The sequence below is a fragment of the Suncus etruscus genome, chromosome 16 (genome assembly GCF_024139225.1).
Source record: "Suncus etruscus isolate mSunEtr1 chromosome 16, mSunEtr1.pri.cur, whole genome shotgun sequence".
In the NCBI taxonomy this organism is placed as follows: Eukaryota; Metazoa; Chordata; class Mammalia; order Eulipotyphla; family Soricidae; genus Suncus; species Suncus etruscus.
Window position 1 is genome coordinate 36150485 of NC_064863.1, and position 23566 is coordinate 36174050.

The window sequence follows — 23566 nt, forward strand, 5'->3', positions numbered from 1 at the left end:
GTAATTAAGGTGTACAAAATAAAGAAGGAAAAACTCGTTGAGTTGTAAAAAACTGTGCAGATTTACTACAGGTTGTAAATTTGGTTCTGTTGGGGTCTGAGAGACTTTTATTAATAAATAGTGATCTGTCCAGTTAAGACACCAAAAAGGACAAATGATGGCATGAGAAGCCAAAAAAGGGGCTACTGTCAAATTTCTCAACCTAGTAAAGAGTGGTTGGTCCAAGTTCAGTTCTTTTTTGCTGTCCTTGGGTTCGTTTCCTAAAGGTCCTGGGCAACCTACAGGCCAGGCCCGTACTCTCCCGGAACTGTATCACCCTTTTTTAGGAGGGGCAGCTGAGATAGTCAGTTTACTGAGTTTTGTGAGTCAGTCTCGATTGGAATTCAGTTGAGATTCCAGATCTTAGCCATCCATGAGCAAGGTACCTCTAAATGCTTGGACTGAGAACTGTGTCTCCAGAGCATGAATAATGTAACAGGGTCTTTAAGTCAGGAGACTCTAAGCACCAATCAGGGTGACAATGCGTGGGTAGGGCCTGGTCAATTTGGGTTCAGTCTCTGCATTCCCCATGGTCCCTCGAGTACTGCCCGTAGTTCCTGAAAGCTGAGTAAGGAATAAGAGCTCTAAGCACTGCCATAAGTGCTTAGACCCAAAAGTACCACAACAAAGACAGAGATTCTGAGCCATATCTATTTAGGGCTCCTTAACTGATCAAGAGTGACTGGAACCTTGTGGTCAAGGCTCTTGCCTTGGTGCCATTCTGGCCTGAGATGAGAACTGGTGTGAAACGGAGGGATGGCCGGAGCATGAAAAGTGAGAAGGAAAAATGGAAAGATAAGGGGTGCAGGTAGACTCAGTCAGGAAGCCTGGAAACGGGAGAGTGAGGATCAGAGATGATCTGGGGTTAAGCGGTGGCCTCTTTGGCAGAGAGGAGGATGAGATGAGCAGGAAGGCCTGGGGGTGCTGGACAGTGCTCAGAGCAGCAGGTGGTCTGGGGTAGGGGAAGTTCAATAGGTTGTCTCAGACTAGGAACTGTATCCAAAGAAAGTGTGCAACAGAGCCTGCTAGTAACTGTCACTGTTCACCAGTGATGGGTTGAGGAGGAGTGGGACTGTCCCTTACTCTTCCCGACTCCTGGTGCCTCCCAGGGGGTGCACTGTCATCAGAGTCAGTTCAGGACTCAATTTCCTTACTAGACTCAGCTCTTTTCTGTCAAAAGATGGGAGTTGGAATAGAACCTAAAGAAATGACATCCTGACTCAATCTCTGAACACTACATAGCCTGCTTCTCCCAGCACTGCCTGGTGCAGCTCTTGAATAGAGTAAGCAAAAAACCAAAGACAAGGGGCCAGTAAAAGTGCTGGTGGGGTCAAGGACACTCTTCTGGTAGCCTTAAGCTGAAATGATCCCCCTTGGTTATGGTTAGGGTCCTTGTGAGAACATCATTAAATATCCCACCACCAGTGTGACCCTTCTTCACTCAGTGTCCCCAGTTTCCCACCTGCCACTCTAGCCTGCCTCCATGCAGGCACATACAAATTTACTATGTTTTATATAGTAATACTTTCTTGAGGAGGTTTTAAACCTTTTAACTCTGAACAAAAGGTGTTTGGGGCTAAGTGGAGAGAAGTCACCCAAGCAGTTTCATGGTGGGGGCCATGCTGGCAATACTGAACCAACTGACCTGGACGGTTCAATGCTCAGAACAAGTGTTGTCAGGGAGCCATGTAGTGCAGGGAACTGAATTTGGGGCATTGAATGTGCAAGGCTTCTGCACTCCTGATCCTTAAACTAGCTCTCTGGCTCCTGTTTGATGCCCCGCCTCCAACTGCTTGCCAGAGGTCCCAGGAGGTGAGGACTTCAACATCACTCTGGCAAATGTGAACAGCACTAAGGTTTGGAGCTGTGGCTTTTGTGTGCGTGTCTTGAAGCTACTGGGTCATTTATTCTAGGTCTTTCTCATTGGTGATCACCAACAGCCCAGACCTAGTCACAGTGGTAGGACCTGCATCTCCCACAATAAAATCTTTTTTGAGGATCTTCCTATTCCAGTGCCCACATTTCTGAGAGCTCTCACTCTGGTGGGTGAGTCTCCCCAGGGTTGTGGCAGAGAAATGCACTTTGTTCCCAGGGTCTTACAAGTTAAAAAGTGGAACTAGGACCCCTGTCCCAAACCTCTAGTGTAGGGTGTTTGCTTTGCAGTGACCAACCTGGGTTTGCTGTTTGACATTCCATATAGCTCCTCTGAGCACTGCAAGGAAATGATTCCCAAGTGCAGAGTAAGCAGTAACCCCTGAACGCCACCAGGTGTGGCCCCGAAATTAAACCAAACTCAGGGTTCACTCTTAACTTCAGCTGGGCAGATGCCTGAAAGAACTTACAATCTAAAGGAGCAGCTGTTAGGATGATCCACCTGAAAATATCCTTACACACACAGGATTTCACCAGCTTTTCTGTCTGATGAAGCAGCTCAAAGTAAAATGGAGCTTTCATAAAATATAGTACCAGTTGAAGTAATTTTCTTCACAAAAAAATTGATAAAAGGATGTAATTTACAATCCCAAATATGACTCAGAACGCTCCCTGTACTGTGGTAAGATCCATCATACTCGTGCAGAATAGTTAACAGAAATAAAATGTGATAAAGCTAATGAGGAAATGCTTAAGAGGCCTGAGACAATAATAAAAATGTTCATAATGATGCTGATTAGTAATACGTTTCAATGGTCTGGTCAAAAATTTCTTATTAGTTTATAGAATTTTGATCATATATTCCCTTCAATTAGTTACAGACAGGTTATTGAACTCTGACCTCTTGTGGAACTGCATTCATTTACTGTCTTTCCCAGACTGGTCAGGAAGGGGGGGAAATGTATCAATCAGAGAAAGCTTTTTGGAGGAAGGGGCCTTTCCTATGTGCCATTTCCTAGCATTTAGAATTACCCAATGTGGACTTGATTTTAGAAAGCAGAAGATTTTTGGAGAGCTAAGCTAGTACAGTTGGTAAGGGTTCGATTCCTGGCACCCCAAGAGTGATCTGAGCACGGAGCCAGGATTAAGCCCTGAGGACCAACTGTGTATGGCCTCAAAACAAAATCAACAATGCTATTTTTTGCACGGTGTTTTGAGTCTTTTAAGGAAAAGTTTCTTCCCTGGGAGAAGGGAGAAATATCTACCACAAAAGCTCAATATGCCAAAGGGATGAACATGAGAGGAAACAGAGGTTGGCTGCAACATGGATGAATCCTCGGAAGGAGAATGAGAAAAGTCAGGAGTTTCAGATAGCTTTGCCTGGGCTTAATGCTGCCTCTACTCAAGAAAAAACCAAGAAGTGTGGATGTAGTCTAAGAAGTAGTCTTAGAGGCTTGTTGGGATGCCATGGGTACAGGGGATTCAGGGAGTGACATTGTGGTCTGGCAGTCGAATATGCTGGCCTGGAGCTGGTTACTACCCACTGCTGATGCTGAGAGAACAAAACTGTGCAAAGCTCCAGGAGGAGATAAAGGACCAACTCTGGAGTAACGTGTAGACAGATCACTGAAGGAGGCAAAGGAAAGATTCAGGAAGCAAGAAAGAGCCTGGAGACATGAGGGCCCAAGCAGGGGGGCAAGGAGAAAGCATGAGGTAAGGGGACAGACCCTGCATTCACTCCTCTGGGATTGAATCTCTGCTTTCCCAGCACAGCTGGATCTCAAGCCTCCCACCTCTAACACACTGGTGGGCCCAGGCAGCATGGCAATCTCCGAACCAGGTACCAGTACTGCCAAGAGTGGCCCAAGATCCTTTGAGCATGACTTGGAGACCCCAAGAAAAAGGGAGACCCTGGAGATGGATAAATTAAGGTACAAGGGTGGCAAGGGATGGAACCAGGGTCCCAGGACTGGGGTGCTTCTTAAATTGTTCTGCAAAACAGTGGAGGTGAAGCTGGGTGTGAGGGAACAAACAATACTAGAGGAGAGAGGACACAGTGACTCAATCCCTTGAAACACTGAGGCTCCACTTTTGCAAATGGCTTCTTTATTAAAGTTACTTTTTAGGGACAGGGGCTACACCCAGCAATTCTCAGGGGGGATCACATGTGTACCCATACGCCTCGGAGTTAAAAATGCAATTCTACAGGTCTACCTGCTCTAGCCTACAGGGATAAATCATCAAGATGCTTTTCCCTGAAGAAAAGGGACCAATCTTGGCTTCTGATGGACACTCACCTCAGTTGGCTGATCAGTTGGCTGGGGCATCAGGAGCTGGTTGTGGTGTTGTAGCACCGTCTTAAGGTAATCTAGAACAGTCTGGCAGGGCACTAGGGGAAGAAACACAGCAGTTACATGCCAGTGAGTCTGTGACAAGAACATCAACTTTAAGGTCTAAAAAAGATTTTTGATGTAAACTTCTACTAAAACACACACACATCTTTTCTAAAGGAAATAGAATCTTCTTTCATTTGACATCCGCAGTTATTTCAGTTTGTAAATACAGAACAGATGTGACGGTCTCGGGAGAAATTTTAGGCTCAGCACAATTCACCGAAAACTTTCAAGTCAAACTTACTGGAAGATGAATTTGGGTCAACTATAATGATCAATGAACAACTTCCAGAAGATCCAGGTTCCAGGTCTGCTTTGACTCAAGGCACAACATAAGCACCCAGTGATGCTTTCAATGCACCATCTTCCAATGACGCACTTGGAGATGAAAGAAATCAGAGGCCAGAGAGATAGTACAGGGATACAGCTTATGCCTTGCAGCATGTGGTCAAACCCAGTTAAAGCCCCGGTACCACATTGAACGTTGCTAGGAGTGATCCCCGAGAATAGAGCCAGGAGTTAAGCCCTGAGTACAGCTGTGAGTTACCTTCCCCAACAAAAAGAGGTTTGAAAAAGTTAGAAATAAAAGTTTTGAATTTTATTTTGAGGTTACACCTGGCAATGCTCAGGGGTTACTCCTGGCTCTGAACTCTAGAGTAACTCCTGTTAGAGGACCACTTGGAATGCTAGTGATTGAACCCAGGTCAGTTGCATGCAAGACAAATGCCTACCTGCTATACTATCTTACTATCTCTCTGGCTCCAAGTTTGAAAAATTTGAATTCACAGTAGGATGCTCAATATTAGTGATGAAACATGCTACTCATTTTTTAGTAATTCAGTAGGCAGGATTGCTATAAAAATATGAGTTACTGGGGCCAGTGAGATAGCATGGAGGTAAGGCGTTTGCCATTCATGCAGAAGGATGGTGGTTCGAATCCCGGCATCCCATATGGTCCCCCCAACCCCCCTGTGCCTTCCAGGGGTAATCTCTAAGCGTAGAGCCAGAAGTAACCTGAGCACTGCCGGGTGTGACCCAAAAACCAAAAAAAAAAAATATGAGTTACTTTCCTATATGACTATGGCTAGACAGTGTTTTATGCAGAGCCAGAGAGCCAACCCAGGACCACACAAATGCAAGAAAATGCTCTCATACTCAATTTTCAACCCAGTTTCTGGCCACACATTTCTTTTTTTTTTTTTTTTTGGTTTTTGGGCCACACCTGGTAACGCTCAGGGGTTACTCCTGGCTATGCGCTCAGAAGTTGCTCCTGGCTTGGGGGACCATATGGGACACCGGGGGATCGAACCGCGGTCCGTCCAAGGCTACCGCAAGCAAGGCAGGCGCACCTTACCTTTAGCGCCACCGCCCGGCCCCTGGCCACACATTTCTTACTCTCCTCTTAAGCTCCATCAATTGATCTGGTCCAATTCACATTTGGTTATTAATTATGGACTTCATTAAATGGTACATTCCATCTTCAGAGGCATAATTCTTAAGAGAATCACGTAATAATTACAGTAAAACAGAATAGATCTTAACTCATCATAGAAGCTGACGGTTTTGTTCCAGTGCATCAATAATTTCTACACCTGAAGATTTATGTTAAAGACCTTTCAAGATATTTACTAATTGCTTTTAAAGGTCTTGGTAGGTTAGTTAATGACCCAATATAGACAAATTATTGCCACCATCTGTCTTAGCTGTGTGTTTTCTTATGGTGTTTGTCACACTAAAGAAATATTTCATTTCAGTCCCAATGTAAAGTTATCACCTTTGAGCTTTCTTCACTTTTTCTCACTTTTTTCTTTAAAATAGCAAATAGAAGTTATCATCTTTAGTCACTTTATCCACTGCTAAGAATTTAAAAATACTTGTTGGGCCAGTGCTTGTCTTACATGCAAATGACCCAGCTGGATTCCAAATACCAAATATAGTCCCCTGAGTGCCACCATGATTGTTCTCTGAGTGCAGAACCACAAGTAAACCCTGAACACAGCTAGATGTGTATAAAACTGTTGTGGGGATGTCACATCAGATGGTGCTGGGGATTGAAACCATGGTCTGGGGCCAGATAAGAGTGTACATTGGGTAGGGCTATTGCCTTGCACATGGCCAACTTGGGTTTAATCCCTGGCATTCCATATAGTCCCCCAAGCCCACCACATAAACAGGAATAACCTGAGGACCACCAGATAATGGCCCAAATGCAGGACTAGGTCTTTAGTGGAGTTCAGGGTTCTAATCACCACACAGCTCTGGGACAACCCTTAGTGCCAGTAGGCCAGTAGCAAGTGCCCACAGCAGTGATTAAACCCACTTGGATGGAGGATGCTTCTCTGCCAACCGAAGTGGGCAAAGCTCTCCTCCAGATTCAGTTGGAAGCTTCAGCAAAATGCACAGCAACTCATTGACAGGGGCCAAATGGATTTCTTCTAATCCCTAACTCATCATTTACAGTCAATAAGTTGTTTATTAAAAACTTAAATGAAGCACAAAAATGCTTACAAAGCAGCAAACATAGATGGAATATTCTGGAGGAGCTCAACCATGTTCAAAATACTTAGCATCATAAGGAAGGGGCTGAAAGGAAATAAACTGAAGTATTAATAATAATAATTAGCCATCATTATGTTTTAGTAGCAGGATTAGGGTAGTTATTACATCCGTGTTAAAGAAAAAGTGTATAGAATTATCTGTGGTTATGCCATAAGAATTTTTATTTATTTATCTTGGGTTTTTGGTCATACCTGGTAGTGCTCAGGGATCACTGTGGTTGATACTCAGGGACTTTATGTGGTGCCAGGGGTAAAACTGGGGACAGCCATGTATGTTGCTACACACATCATACCCTGCTTTCCCCCAAAACAAAGACTCTGCCCTAGCTTCCTTTTCCCTTACCCATTCCCTGAGATGTCAAGACCCACCTAAGCTTGATTAGCATGAGATAGTGTTAACAAAGTCTGTTTCTTCTTCCATATGGATTGAGCCTGTTCAATAAGGTTTGAAGAAGGTCTGTTTGGCACTCTGGGTCTAAGAGGCTGGAAACCTCTAACACCCCACACCTTGTCTCTTATGACTGTCTTGGTTTATTATTTCTCCCAGCAACCCTGCTTCATACCCATTCTTCCAGAGTTGGATAATGGCAGTGGAACTCTTACATCGTGCAAGGCCTTAAAGGCCTTAACCCTGGTTACTGTCTCTCTGGCCTAATAAATTTTTATTTATTTATTTATTTATTTATTTATTTATTTATTTATTTATTTATTTTTGTTTTCGGATCACACCCAGCAGCGCTCAAGGGCTAGTCCTGGCTTTGTGCTCAGAAATCGCTCCTGGCAGGCTCAGGGGACCATATGGGATGACGGGATTTGAACTACCGTCCTCCTGCATGCAAGGCAAACGCCCTACCTCCATGCTATCTCTCTGGCCCCCTGGCCTAATAATTTTAAAAGTTGAGGCAGGAGAGAGAGAGTACAAGGACGAAGGCACTAGCTTTGCAGACAGCTGACACTCAGTGCTACATGATCCCTTGAGCATCATCAGGAGTGAACCCTAAACAGAGTCAGGAGTAGGTCTGGGGTACTGCCAGATGGTGGCCCCAACCACCACTAACCCCCAAAAGTTGTTTAAAAAAATCTACAAATACAAGCACTCACCGCTTAGCAGATGTCACAATTAATAAGAAAAAGGTTAATAAAAATGTCTACAACATTCTTCATGCTGTACAAAGCCCCCCCCCCCCACCTTCCTGGTTACTGTGATACAGATGCGACAATTTGTAAGGGCTGGGATCGACAGAGGCAATGAGGACAACATAATTTCACTTTTTCTTTTTTTTTTGGGCCACACCCAGCAGTGCTCAGGGGCCACTCCTGGCTGTCTGCTCAGAAATAGCTCCTGGCAGGCACGGGGGACCATATGGGACACCGGGATTCGAACCAACCACCTTTGGTCCTGGATCGGCTGCTTGCAAGGCAAACCGCTGTGCTATCTTTCGCTGTGCTATCTTTCCGGGCCCAATTTCACGTGTTTTTATGGCTCTAATAGATTCAGGGCTCTGATTTCAGGGAAATGGGGTATTGGAAGGTGGTATCTGTGGCAAGTTAAAGGTTCCTAATTAGGCGATGGCTTCCTGGAGATCTCCCAGACTCAGTAATTAAAAAGCACTGGGCCTGTCCTCGCTGTTTTTGATATGGAACAGTGCCCCCTCCTGGGGGCTCTGGGGAAAGCTGCCTAGATTTACACAGAAAAGGAAAATACCCGTCAATTTGGTTAGTGGCATTCGATGTACAAAGAGAGGATAAAAGTGAAAGGAGGGTGCAGCCCTGACCAGAGCTGCCCCTCCCTGAGACTACATTGTATAAAGGCCAAGCTCCAAGCTCCTTAATAATATAATCAATAAATTAATTCTCTTTCTATTAATTGGATACTTGGAAAATTTCAAGGTATAGGGACTGGATATAGTACAGCTAATAATATGGCAGATTGGGTTTAATTCTTGGCACCTCAAATAGTCTCCTAAACCAGACAAGAGTGATCCTTTAGTACAGAGCCAGGAATAAGCCCTGAGCAGAGCTAGATGTGGTCCTGAAAATACTCCCAAAATCAAAATGAAAAATAAATTAAGATTTTTATAAAGTGCCTACAATTATTTAGCTTTGGAAACTCCTTTAAAATTCTGTTGTACAGAGACAGAGTACAATGGGTAAGGTCTGTACACAACCAGAGATCTCCAGCATTGCAAAGTTACCCAAAATATTACCAGCAAGTGATTCCTGGACAGTCAGGAGAAAGCCTTAAATACTGGCAGGCATGGTCCAAAGTTAAAAAATTTCAGGATTAGAGTCTAATGTGTAGGGCAATTGTTTTATTAAGCATCACAGGAGTTTTCCAAGAGCAAATTCTGAACATTACCAGGTATGGGGGAGAGGGGTGGGGGTAGGGGAAGAGTTAGCCCGGGTTCAATTCCCAGCACCACATTCCTCTAATCACTGCCAACAATGATCCCTGAATAGTCACGAATAGTTCTTGAGCATGGTCAGATGTGGCCCAAACTCCTCCCAACCTAATTAAATAGAAATAAGATCACATTCATGATAAAAATATTTTTTGTCTAAATATTTCTGAACCTCCTGCATGGAGGTATTTATCAGATGCTATGTGATCTCTTTTTCTTAGTAGAATATGGCATATCAGGAATCTGCTAATTTGGTGTTCCTGACTCTTCCTGGGGAGTCCTCAAACCTCAGATGTTGCCTAAGGTTTTCACCAGGGACTGTGCTGACATTCTCCCCACATCATCCCTAATCTCCTTTTTCTCTGGTCTCCACATTCTTGATCCAATGTTCTTTTCCTTTTAGCTTTTTGTCACTTTTAATTTTTTTTGGATGGGGAAAAGGTGTCCAGTCCAGGAGTCCTGCAATTTCTCTGGGAAATATTCGGCCAACTTGTTTCAGTCTAAGACCCAGGGACGAAGCACTGCTTGGGCCCTGCCATGGAGGACCATCAGGGCCAGGCCAGTAATGTTGTGGGGCACTGCAGAACCTGAGGCCTGAACAGGGGTCCCAGAGCATGCCAGGGATGCTCCCCTGACTACTGCACTGTCCACTTGGTCCCTATTTGTACTTCCTGTTCAGGAATGAGCTTTGTTATTTTGGTGATTTTGGAGCCACACCTGATAGTGCTCTGGCTATTTTAGAGTCTATGCCTCTTGCATGCAAAGTTAGGGCTGTGCATAGAGTTAGTTAACTTTCCCACTCCAAGATACGCAAATGGGTTCTCTAGTAATGAGTGTGGAGTTGGAAATGCTATGTATGCAAAGAATATTTAACAGCATTATAAATCCTGGTCTAAGAAGGCAGACATGAGGCTGGAGCAATAGTACAACACTCTTTTATGTAGCTGACCCAGGTTCAAGCCCTTGCATCCTATATGGTCCCCCCCGGGCTCTTTAGGAATGATTGTGATTGAGTGCAGAGTCAGGATTAAGTCCCGAGCACTTCTGGGTGTGAATCAAAAAAACAAAACAAAACAAATGGAAGAACAGAGCAGATAGGCAAACAAGGCCTTTTGATTTTGGGCCACACTTAACGGTGAACATGGTTTGAAGTGCATCCCAACCAAACAAATTCATTTATTATAATAAATGTATTTATTATCATTTTGGTCACACCCAGCTGTACTCAGGGCTTCTTTCTGTGCTCAGGGATACTGGCTGTCAGTGAGACTCACAATGAGGTGCTGCCCTTTCAAACAGGTATGGGGGTCAGATCTCACTCTCTCATGCCCCCATCTTCACAACATAATCCTGGGCCATTATCTTTTGTTTGTGGCAGTTCCAAAAGTAGAGGATGGGGGGCAAGCGAAAGAGTAAGAGGACGGGGGTTCCTCCCTCTGATTTGAGCTTTCCTTTCCAAATGTCTGTCCAATGAATTCAGCTGTATGTTCCCCTTTGACACTCACTTGTTCAATTGCCAAAGAACTTTTTTTGGGGGGTCACTCTTGGGAGTGCTCAGAGGGGGCTAGCACTGTTGGTTGTGGACAAGGCAAGTGCCTTAACCCCAGTACTATCACTCTGGCCTACCAAATGAATTCTAATCTATAAAGCTGGATTATATACATTTATGTTTGTATATATGTATATATACATGCATATATGTATGTATATATACATATATGCATGTTTTGGGACACACACGGCGGTGCTCACGTGTTATACCTAACTCTGTGCTCAGTCCACTCATGGCGGGCTCGGGGGACCATATGGGATGCCAGGGATGGAACTTGGGTCTGTCAGTCACATGCAAGGCCAATGCCTATTCACTGTATTATTGCTCCAGACCTTGAATTATATATTTTAATCAATAAAGCCAAAAAAGATTCATTATCTAAATTATAAATGAATTAAAGCTGAATCAGTATGGGGTTATTTAAAGCTGTCATGGATTCCCATGGCCACTGGTCACATTCAGAGAGCACTGCCAATGGGATGGAGTATTTCTAGAAACAGTGGCGAGCATTAGTAGCCCAAGTTTAATCAGTGTCATTGTTCCAGTGCCTAGAGGGTTCAAGAAATGGTAGCATTTTCTCCTCTCTGGAAAAGAGAGGTCATGGTTACCAGGAGGTCAGTGAGGGGCTACTCCTGACACAGACGTTTGGCCTGGTAAACTCAAGAAATGGGAGCTGGACTGACTCCCAGATTAGGATAGGATTTAGCCAAGAAAATGCTTGCCATTGAGTGAGGATGAGGACTTAGGCAATATTATTCTGCACACTGGTGTCATCTCTGCTTGCACTCTTAATACTCCTACATGAGCTCTGAACAGCTGATTAACTATTTTCTCCTTCAAAGAATTGAGAGGATGGCAAGATGGGGAATATCCTTGTACAGATGAAAACTCATGTTCAAGTGTAACTCAGGGATCTGTGAAAGAGGTAAAATTCCATAGGGTGCTTTGCTCTTAGCCTTGGGGGAAAAAGGCAGTGCTCAGGTCCAGTGAATTCTTCCAGGCTCCACCAGGCCCAGTTAGCACCCTAAGATGTAGAAGACCCAACTCAGGGCCTTAATGCATGCCTGGTTCTGCTGCTTCAATTATCTTCCCAGCCTAATTCAGAAAACCTCTGAGCCAAAGGAACAGGGCAGAATCATAGTGCTTCATGTCTGATCAGCACTTTTGGGTAAGGTACTGGAGGTCTCCAATATTGCAGGGTCTGAGAAACACTGGCATAGCTGGCCAGGCCTGAGCCTTGAATCCTTCACCTTTCTTGGGTGGCCTGGGCATAGATTGGGAGACCTTGCGGAAACAAAAACTCCTTTGGTGCTGTGGTGCTCAGGGACTCACTTCTGATAGGGCTGGGGGGGGGGGCACATGGAGTGCTGGGGATCTAACTGGGGTCAATGAGATTCAAGGTAAATGCCTTTATCTGATATATCTCTCTGGCCTAACAGATTTACCTTTGATTCCTGTATGTACTAATGAACAAGTAGCTAATTTCTTTATTTCTAGATCAGCTGCCAAAGTGGGTGGTGCAAAGACACTAAGTAGGAAGAGAACATAACATATTTCTATTTATGCATCTATCTTCATCTTCTTGGGGGGAGGTTTTTGGGCCACATCAGGCTTAGCTCAGAGATGTGGCTTTGCTCAGGGATCACTCCCAGTGGTGCTCAGTATGTGATGCCAGGAATCAAACCGGAAATCAAACTCAAAGCACCTACTTTGAGTATCTTCTAGACTCAATTTTTAAACAGATGTATGTGTCTGTATTTGGAAGAGGCTCTTAGTAGATAACAATATGCATATTGTTAGAATTACAGCTGTTAACTATACACCAGAGAATATACAAAGTAGTTTATCATTGGGGCCCAAATGATAGCACAGTGGTAGGGCATTTCTTTTGCACATAGCCAATCTGGGTTCAATCCCCAGAATCCCTTATAGTCTCCCAAGGGATGATTTCTCAGAAGATCCCAGGGGTGATTTCTGAGTGCAGAGCCAGGAATAACCTAAGAGTGCTGGTGTGGCCCAAAAACCAAAAAAAAAAAAAAAAAAAAGTTTAACATTGAGTAAAAAGGTTTAATGACATGGTTTTAACTCGTGATCTTCATGGTTTTGTAAGCCACAAATGTGCAGGAATAAATTAAAATACACAAAACCAGAATATTTGCATGTAATTGACACCCTGGGATCTTGCCTCAAAGATGATGGTACTACTCTGGATATTAAGTGTCTCTGAGAGGCAGGAAGTGCCTCCTGTTTTGCCACGGGGCACCAATAGTTTGGAACCAGCTTAATTACTGCTCTGTCTTTGATCTATTTCTCTTGTTCACCTGTTTCTTATTTCAGGGGGGCTTGCATGCTAAAAAGAGACTATGCCTGTTGGAAACCAGAAAGGTGAGAAATCAATGGCACAGAAGAGATCATTTGTTCATCTCATTTAGTCCAAATCTAAGGGAATCAGTTCATTTCTCTTACTAAGCAAGTACACACACAAAAGCCCCTTTAGGATCTTAGAACCTGACCATTTTAATTTCATTACTGAAATCATTTTAGTATTGATCAACATCTTTTCATGGCACAGGGAGGGTGGGTGGTCTTTAGTCTTCGACTTAAGAAGATGAGGATTGAAATAGGACAAACTGAATTGTTTATGCTGAAATTTCTGTTTAGCAATGGCAGGCTATGGACACCTCTTTCCCCAACTTTGCAAAACAAGCGAACAAAATATTTGTGTAATGTGTGCTTGGGCACACACACCCACCCACCCACCCACCGAGATGCAGTTGTTTTACAAATAACATGCAGGGTACCTGGGACACTCTCTAATTTCCTCCGGAGCTCTTCATTTTCTTGTTGCAGGGAAATGACCTCCTGCTCCAGTTCTTGGCATCGTGGACAGTAGCCTTCCTCTTCCTCCTCTTCTTCTTCCTCGGGCAGTGTGGAGGAGGATGGATGGCCATGGGATTCAGAGGTGGCTGGTGAGGTCCAGCCTCCTAATGTATGCACAGGGGAGGTGGAGAGTGGGTCCCCGTCGACCAGGTGGCCATACTCACTGATGGATGAGGTGCTGGCGGTGGGAAAGCTCCCGGAGAGTAGATAATTTTGTAGTGAGTCCGTGAAAACCCGCAGGAAGGCTGAAGTTTGCTGTTTCCTTTGCATATATTGCATCTCTATGTCTAAAGTGTCTGAGGTCTGACTATGGACCACTTTTCCCATGTGGCATGGTTCCTGCCTTTCAGGATAACTTGAACCTTCCTGTTTGACGCAGGAAATCATGGATGGGGAGTGGTTGGAGTCCAGAAGTTTTCCGCCACAGTTTAAGAGGCTAAGGACACGGCTGCATTGCTGGGCGAAAGCATCCAAGATCATACGGCTCTCTGGGATGAAAGGAAGACAGTCAGAAGCTGCCAATGGCCACAGGTAGCAATTTTAATTTAATCTTTAAAACCTTTTTCTAGTTTTGTGTTGTTTTCAGGCCACACCCAGCAATGCTTAGGGGTTACTCCTGGCTCTACACTCAAGAAATTATTACTGGAAGTGCTTGAGGAATCATGTGGAATGCTGACAATCAAACTTGGATCAGCTGTATGCAAGCAAAGCAAACACTTTCTCTTTTGTACTCTCATATCACTCTGATCGAAACCTTCAAAAATATTTTATTTCTATTCTCGATTTGAATAATTAACTCACCTGTCTTCCTGATCTGTAGTGGGTGGGGAGGCTGGTGAGTAACCCCCAGCTCCCTCCTCTGCTAAGCAGTGGGACTGGGACTCTGGCACCTTTTGGTGATGGCCTCTTAATGGCACCAGCTGGCCTGCCTGGGTCTGCACTTAACCCTTTGCTTCATTAATATCTTTACTCTAATGAATCGAGCCAGCCACCGAGGACTCAATTCCTCATTGATAGAAAGGCTTACAGCAATCATTACTTCTATTTCTGGAGTGCCCTCATGCCCTTGCTATTAATCAGCTGATACAATTCCCTGCTGAGGAAGTTGCTCCGGGATGCAAAGTGGAGAAGAAAGATAAGGATTTCTGAAGCTCCAACTAGATCCCTGGGGTAAACAAAGAGGGGGTCCTGGGAGGAAAATGATGACCATCCTGAATAACGTCCCACATCTCCACTGAATCTCTTCATCTCTCTGCTCCCTTGGGTTTCCTATCAGGGCCAGTGATGGGCCACTCCATCAGCAAGCAGTGTGGGCTTTGCAAGCCCTCTTCCAGGAGCCCAGCTTATCTTCTATGAAAGGACAGGCCCAGAACACCCTTGCATGTCCTACAGACGCAAACCCCAAGTCCTGTGACAGCCATGAGTGTAAAGCAAACAGAAGGCATTCAGTTCAGTGCCAAAACAAACCAACAAACAAAAAACCACAAAAAACAAACCAACAAACAAAAAACACTCCAATTCCATGGGGGCCAGAGCGATAGCACAGCGGTGGAGCGTTTGCCTTGCATGCGGCCAAAACAGGATGGACACTGGTTCGAATCCTGGTATTCATAAGGTCTCTGGTGTCTGCCAGGGGCGATTTCTGAGCGCAGAGCCAGGAATAACCCGTGAACGCTGCCGGGTGTGGCCCAAAAACAAATAAACAGGATGGTGGGGGTATAGCTCAGTGTTAGAGCACGTGCTTAGCATGCACAAGGCCCTGAGTTCGATTCCCAGCACCTCCATTCACTCAATGAGCAGAATCCCAAGCTCTAAAACTTAACTTTCATGCCTATGTTTGCTGTTGGGGCCAGAGCAGTGGCGCAAGTGGTAAGGCGTCTGCCTTGCCCGTGCTAGCCTAGGATGGACCTTGGTTAGATTCCACGGCGTCCCTTATGGTCCCCCCACGCCAGGGACGATTTCTGAGAGCATAGCATAGGCAGGATTGTAATAATAACCCCTGAGTGTCACTGGGTGTGGCCCAAAAAAGCAAAAAACAAAACAAAACAAAACCACCCAACAAAACAAAACAAAAACCCAAACAATAAAAACCCCAACCCCTTTCTCCTTCCCGGGTGCAAGTGTGATTGAACATCAGTCTGAGTGTAGAAAATTCACTCTAAATATACTAGTCACCAGGCTGAATCTTGGTTTTTCCTGACCAGTACCCCAAAATGGGTTCAATAAAGAGATAGAGGCCAGTCTGGGGGTTTAGTTAAGAGTGTGGAATAAGGAGGCATCTTGTTCTCTCTTTTTTTCTTCCTCTCCCAGGTAAGAAAAACAAATAAAAATACTAAGAATTCTGGCCAACAAGTTGTTTGGGGCAGAAATTAAGTAGATAGTCTGAAGTTGTTGTTTGACTGAGGCGTTTCCCCTACCACCTGGAGAAATGAAACATGGGGCCTGGGGGAGTGTCCATCCAAGTGGTGAGCTTGGATGTTCACCTTGCCTTGGCTTGATGCCCTTCCCCTCTCGCCTGGGTAAGCAGGGAGACAGAAGCTTTGAGGAACTCTGCGGGGGCTGAAGGAACAGCTGTAAGGAGGAAATCAATTTCTCCAGAAAATTCAAGCTTCAGAACCCACATAGCCCGCTTTAGAAACTTCCAGCAGTACACGAAGTTCCAGAATGTTCTTTTGTTTTTCACAATTCTGCTACAAAGTACTTCAGATTTAAGAGGAGGGGGGAGGCCGGAGTCTTCCCCTTGGCACTTACTTAAAAAACATTCTTAGAGCAGGCTGGAAAACATCCCTCTCGCTTCCCATATCCCTATCTCTCAGAAAAATTACAGTTCTGAACACTAGAGGCCAGATCTCCTCAGCCGAAGAGAATATTCTGTACTTTTCCTGAGGGCAGGTGATGTAAACACACCTGGATCAACTTTTAAGAAATACTGTGCTTCTTTCTGCAAGGGCCGAACTCGACCTAAGAGCAGTACTACCCTAAGTGCAGGTGGAGTTTTGGTGTAAATGGCTGATATCCTGGTAAAAGTTGGCTTAAGCAGCAACTAAGATAATTCACGTTCCTTAAAAGATGAAGGGGGTCCATGGGTCTTTCACTCATGGACACTGGCTCTGGTCATGGGTCTGCTCTGGGCACAAGATGTCTGGGCTCATGGCTTAACTCAAATTTTAGATGGCCTCAAATACTAGAGTACATTTCTTTTCATTGTGGCCAAAACTCAAATCAATTGAACCAGGCAAATATGTGAGAGGGGGCTAGTTTAGACTCTCACTTCTTCACTTCTGGGTTTTTTTTTTTTTTTTTGGTAAGTAAAAATCAAAGGATAATATTGATTGTGCATCTTCAATTCTAGCACCCTAGCAGTTTTCATTCAGTTTAATCCTATAATCCCATCCAAGACCTGAACTTGTATTTACTGTTTGCATTTTAATCAGCCATCATCCCAACTGAATTAAAGCCTATACACCTTTAGCACAACCTTGATGAAAGGAGCAAATTATGAAAGAAAGGCTAAAATAGAATTGTCTTGAAAGAACTGCTTGAATATATCTGTTCATTGTCCTACAGAACATTCAGTTTTAATCACATTGATAAATCACATTAGGGTTTAGACTTCAAGGGGGGAAACTCTGACTTAGGAACAAGCATGATTTATTTTCTTAATTGAAGGATAAACTTGTACTATGCTGAGGAAAAATATCATTATGTAATATACTACATTATGAAGATAATGTATTAAAGTGCACTCAGGATGTCAGAAAAGACCATCATCAAACAGCTCTTGCCTGCAGTTTCTCAAAATGCCTTCTTCTAAATTTATGTTTCAGGATTGATAAGTGCTAAAATAACAATGCCAAACCTAGCAGTTGAATTGCTCCTTTTTTTTGGTATCTTAAAATATTGGGACAGTCTTTAATATCAATACAATGAAGAGAGTGATGAAACATATTACCATTACACTCAGTGGAAAACAACAATCTTTCCACTTACTCCATATTGCAGACAGAAGACTTTAGCTTTCCAGACAGAATGTAATTAGAAATGCAAGGACTGTACGTTACCCATTATTGCTAAGAAATGGAGAAAAGTTCTGTTTTCATATGAGCACAATTGAACGGTCACTGATCCATGATTCTTAATTGTGCTAAGTGTGAGCATGTACTTTGAATTTTTGAAAACTGTTCTGTTTCCCCATTCACATCCCCTCCCCTTTGAATCACAGAATATTCCACTCAAGGGCCAGAGGCAGTATGGCTTTTGCTTTGAATGAAGCTGACCTGGGTTCAATCCCCCGGATGTCATAATCCCCTAAACACTAAGCAGAGAACCAGAGTAAGATCTGAGCAAAATGTAGCACAAACCTGTTCTCCACCCCAGGGGAAAAAAAAATAAAAACACAATATTCCACTTGAGAGGGAAGAATAAAATGAACCTAGAACAAAAACTGCCTCCTTTATTCCTAACTTCTCCAAAATGAAAAACACCAAATATATCACCAGATAAAAACACTAATAAATCACCATCGGCAAGCACTCCAAATGGTCACCTCTCTCATTTATGTCCCTTTACTGTGTAGATAAACTCAGGCCGCCAGTTGCGTCCACTTCAATTTCCAAATCTGAACCCCCGATTATTTTTTAATTAAAAAAATTTCACTGCCAGAAATTCTTGTGAACTTAAGTGGTTTAATCCATTCTACATCTGATAAGTGACTAGGAGGAGGGATGGCAAGTTGGCAATCAAATACAGTACCCCACTTTAATGTCCCTCTTTGTAAGTAAAGCTTGGAATGGGATTTGCCCATCAGAGCATATCCTGCGTATTCTGTTTCTATGAAGGAGATCACAGTCATTGAGATTAGGGATTAACCTTTTGATTTTGGCCTAGTGAAGGGTGAAATACATTAATATTAAAAATGCAGGAGTCAAGAAAAAAAAATTGTGACCTAACATCCCATCTTCATATCTTGTCCCGACCAAGCAGGTTTCCAACTAGTTCAAAATGAGAGAATTCTCTGGAAATGTTGGGGTAACTTAATTTTTAAGAGAAGACGACTTCCTGGCAGAGAAAATACAAGTTAGCAAATGAAAGCATCACACTTGTCTTCAATCAATGAACTGTGCCTTTTTAAAAAATGCCACCCGATTTTTTCCTCCCATAATGGCAAACATCAACACAGCGAAGCAGGATGCAATTTTTCTAAATAAATAAATCAATGATGTGTCAAAAATTAACAGATGAGTTAATATACTTGGTGCTATCAAAACCAGATGGTGCTTCCTAATATTCATCCTGCTCAGTCAATCCCTGAATATTTTCTGGACCATCGGTATATAAAATAGGATGCTGCTATTTGTGATGGCAAACAAAAGCAATCATGCCTGCCAAGCACATACTATAACAGGCAGCATTTCAGCTCTGCTAGACAGAAAGTAATTAGAATGCTTTTAATGTCCAAAAGAATGATGCTGATAGGCTGCCACAGATGTGTAGATTTATGAATATTTATATGGTGGTTTATAGCTGACACTTTTATCAGTTGAAGAAGATAAAATATCTGCCTGACTCAAAAGCTTGACAGTCAGGTTAATAAAATCTCATTAAAGAGAATGACCTATGCAATTATATAGGATTTATTGTAATTCATTTTTGATTGTACTCTGCTTAAAGATGCAATTTCCCATTTCCTGATGCCAAATTTAGGCTGCATATCAAGATCTACGTGGGTTTTAACTCTAAGCCTCCCACAGAGGAAAAAATATGCTTTTAAAACCATGGTATATTACCCCTTTTAAGGACAATTATACTCTTCATGAGATTTTCTAAGAATGTGGGGAAAAAAATCTATTTTTAATCATATATTTCTCCCCTCAATGGTGTATGGACCTTAATGGCAAATAAGATTCACTTCAAACCCTTTCATCTTTTCACTGCCTTGACTGTGGACACTACTTTCCTGCTTCTCCCTCCTGACTCACTCCATCACCTGGGCCTTTTGAAGAGTCTCAGTTGATGAGGTAACCCTTCACATTTCAGTAACACTCTAGGGAAGATGCCACAAGCCTGTCTCTCCTCTAGCCCCAAAGGGGTGGGGAGGGGGAAGTGCTGAAATGGCCCTAAGTCTGCTCCATGTTCATTGGTTCAAAGTGAAACCACTCAGTCCTCCAGGAACCAATCAGCTTTTCAGGTAACCCTCTCTCTGAAGGCCACTCACATCACCAAAGTTTTTAAGAGACAGCCTAGTCTATCAATAATCAACATGAAGACCACACCCATGATTCGAGGACAGATTCTCTTTACTCTGGCCCCTGACCATTTTCCTCACTGCATGGGAGAAATCTACCAACCAATGCCCAAGAAGCTCCTGGCATCCTACTACTGGTAGCTAACCAGCTTGTTGCTCCACCATCTCTCTTCAAGAACAAAAAGGGAAGCCTTCAGGAAAAAAGAGAACTAATAAATGTTTTACAGGGAGGGTTGTCAACAAAGACCCTGTTTAGATTCATTCGTTGAGGGCATGATAATTCACAATGGGAACGAAAACCAAGGAAGCACATTAGAAAAAGCACTAAGAGGTGGCACTTAGGGGATGTAGCTCAGCAGCAGAGGACTTGCTTTGCAAATGTGAGGCCCTAGGTTCAATCCCCAAGGACCACAATATACAACCGACAAGAAGAGGAAGGCAAGAGAATGTTCAGAGAAAGGGGAAACAAATAACTTTATGAACCAGGGGTCAATGGAAACTGCCAGGCTGGAAGGGACTTCAGGAAGGAAGTTATAGAGAAGAGGAGCAATATGGAGAAAAAAAAAAAAAAAGGAAGGTCATGAGTTTAAAACTACCGAAATAAAAAATTGAGGGAAAGATCTATAGAGTATGGAAGAATAGAAGACAGCAAAGCCTGAAAAGAAAAACAAATGAGATTAATACTACACTTAGTCAAGAAAGTGCAAGAGTCAGGAATAGAGAAAATATGAAAAAGGGTTCAAATGTTTTGAGTAAGAAAAATAAAATTTTTCTAGAACCGGAACATAAGGGCATAACTAAAAGCAGCAAGGAAGAAAGTATGATTTCACACAGAAAAATAAACCCACAACCCCGAAACATTAAAAAAAGGGTAAAGGAAAAAATGAAAGCAGGTGAGATTAGTATAGTGGGGGGGGGATAAAGGCATCTGCCTTGTATTTAGTTTACCGGGGTTCCATCCTTAGCATCCCATATGAACCCCAGAGCCAGGCAAAAGTGAGAGTCAGGATGAAGCCCTCAACACTGCTGGGGATAGCCCCAAACCACAAATAAAGCGGGTGAGTAGACTTAACGACCACCACCAACAAAAAATTTAAACATCAACCACCGGCCAAGAAAGATCCAGAAAAAGGAAATTAATGAGTCTCCATCAATTAACGACACCCATAGAAGAACCCCACTACTCCAAGCTATAGAGCATCTCCCACAAACCAGGAAGGTAAAGACAAAACAAGTCTTCACTGTAACCTGTAATTAGATTTTCTTACTCAAAACCCATCCCTCATGTGTCAAAATATTGACAAACAGCCGAAAGCCGGCGCCAGCATCTATAACTCATTTAGAGACAAAGCTCATCTTGGAGGAGAGAAAAGGCCTTGAGTTCACTGACTGCATTTATTCTGGGCACTCCGAAGTGCCAGCAAAGGCCTTGGCAAGAACTTATAACTTTTTTTAGTTCTATCGGGAGGATCAGTGTGGCTACTGCGACTGTGTTCACCCCGTTGGGCATAGTCCCCAGGTCGTGGCCTTTCCACTGCTCCTGCCTGCGGCGGTGGACCAGGCCACCTGCCTTCCCCTTGGGGGTTTGCCAGCAGGCTCCTGGTCTCATGCGCCCCAGGGCAGTTTTCCGCACCAGCATTAGGCCTTTCTGCAGGGCACTGGCTGGAGGGGGGCGGAGCGCTGGGCTCCACCCAACTGCAGTGTCCCCTGAGCTGGGGCTGGAAGTGGGGCCGGGCTGGGGAGCAGGGTTCCGAGTAAGAGGACAGAGATCTACCTAAATGGACTGCGGAGACCAGAGCTGGTGCCTGAACAGCAGCGGACAGGACAGGCTTGTCTTTACTTACACCCGCGCACTTTCCTCTAGCTGAGACTGATTTGGAAAAAGGCTGAAAGAATTCGAGCGAGCGCGAAACGGGCAGAGAAGAGAGGCAGCAACACAACACCTTCCAGAAACAACTCTGCCAAAGAGCAAAGAGCGACTCAGTGGGGAAGGGGGGAACTACGACAGAATGTCGGGTCCCCAAAATAATCAGACAAGGCACAAGACAATTTAGAGCAGCAACAACACTCGGAGCAAAAAAGAGGGACCCGGAGAGATGCAAGGGCGTTTGCCTTGCATGCAGAAGGAAGGTGGTTCGAATCCCAGCATCCCTATGGTCCCCTCATTGAGCCTGCCAGGCGTGATTTCTAAGCGTAGAGCCAGGAGGAACCCCTGAGCGCTGCTGGGTTTGACCCCAAAATCAAAAAGCCAAAAAAAAAAAAAGCGGGGAGTATATGTAAAAAAAAAAAGGCTAAATGGAACCCCCCCTTGCTGGCATAGCAACTCCGGTTCCTCGGGAGCAAAGCGCCTGTGGCCCGTGCAGTCACCAAACACTCCACGACTTGGGGAGTGGGGGGACACTCATGGCGCACGATCCGGGCGACAGAGACGCTTCTCGGGGGGCTCCCGCCGCTAAGATCCTGGTGGCTTGTCCGTCTCCACCGCCGCACCAGCGGGGCTCCCCAAAAACCAGCTCTTAGAGCGGCGCGGAGCCACCTGTTAGTAAGAAAGCGCGCGCGCCGTCGGATGCCCGGGACGCGGTGGCCGAAGCTCCTCCAGAAGTTGTCGCCAGCGCCGCCGAGAGGTCTTTGGGGTTCGCCGGGACTCTTCTCTCTTTCACAGTCGCCCCCCCCCCGCCTCTTTCCCCACCAGGGCGCTTGAGAGGGGTCCATCCCGCGGGTGCCCCAACTGTCCCCCTGGCCGAACACCCCATGCGAAGTCGCATCCTACCTGCGCTCAGCTCCAGGCTGCTGTCGCTGCCCGTGCAACTGCTGCCGCTGTTGCTGCAGCTGCTATTGCTGCTGTTGCTGCTGCTGCTGCTGCTGTTGCTGCTGCTGTGGCGGGCCACCACCGCCGGGCCCGGCCCGTACCTGACGACGGCGGCAAAGGAAGAGGACGAAGAGGCGGCGGGGCCAGCGGACGGCGAAGTCCTCAGGTGTCCCTGGTGGCACGCGGCGGGCGTGGAGGACGGTGACGAGGAGGACGCGGCGGCGACCCGGCCGGGCCCCGGGGGGTGGTAGGAGCCCTGCGCCGGGAACGGCGGCGGCGGCGGGGGCAGCCGCTCGTTGCCGCCGCCGCTGCTGCTGCTGTTGCAAGTGCTGCTGTTGCAGCTGCTGCTCGAGGAGCCCGAAGCCGGCGGCGGGAAAGGCCGGACGTGCGGCGGCAGCTCCACCAAGGTGGGTCGCTCCGGGTAGCGCTTGGCCAGCGCGGCTCGCTTGCTCGGGAACGTCTTGAGCACGCTGTAGGGGCTGCGCTGCTGCTTGGCGATCTTGGCCAGGCTGGGCCCCTCCTCCGCCGCCGCCGGCTGCATCTCCTCCTCCATGCCGCCGCCGCCGCCGCCGCTGCTGCTGCCAACAAGCCTCGGGGCCGGGGCTCCTTCGCGCGCCCCCTCTCGCTGCCCGCCGGCCGCCTCCGGGCTGCCGCTCCCAGGGTGCTGCTGCTGCTGCTGCCGCCGCTGCCGCCGCTCGCCCGCCGGCGCTGCCCGGGTGCGCGCGAGTGGGAGGAGGAGGAGGAGGAGGAGGAGGAGGAGGAGGAGGAGGAGGAGGAGGAGGAGGAGGGTGTGCGTCGTGGTCGCCGTCGCCGCCTG

At 45.4% G+C, this 23566-nt stretch overlaps 1 protein-coding gene and 1 non-coding gene across 2 annotated transcripts in view; one reads left to right on the forward strand and one right to left on the reverse strand.

The window, feature by feature from the left end:
* The window catches only part of BEND4 (BEN domain containing 4), a 28225-nt gene extending 4923 nt beyond the window's left edge, over window positions 1–23302 (reverse strand). Inside the window, exons 1-3 of the mRNA XM_049790145.1 lie at window positions 22711–23302; window positions 13618–14184; window positions 4209–4300 (exon numbers count right to left, since the gene is read on the reverse strand). Coding sequence (XP_049646102.1) covers window positions 4209–4300; window positions 13618–14184; window positions 22711–23302 — 1251 coding nt within the window. The remainder of the gene's footprint in view (window positions 1–4208; window positions 4301–13617; window positions 14185–22710) is intronic.
* Window positions 15409–15480, forward strand: TRNAA-AGC (transfer RNA alanine (anticodon AGC)). Its single transcript has one exon. It is a non-coding gene; the product is annotated as a tRNA-Ala (tRNA).
* Window positions 23303–23566: the final 264 nt, after the last annotated feature.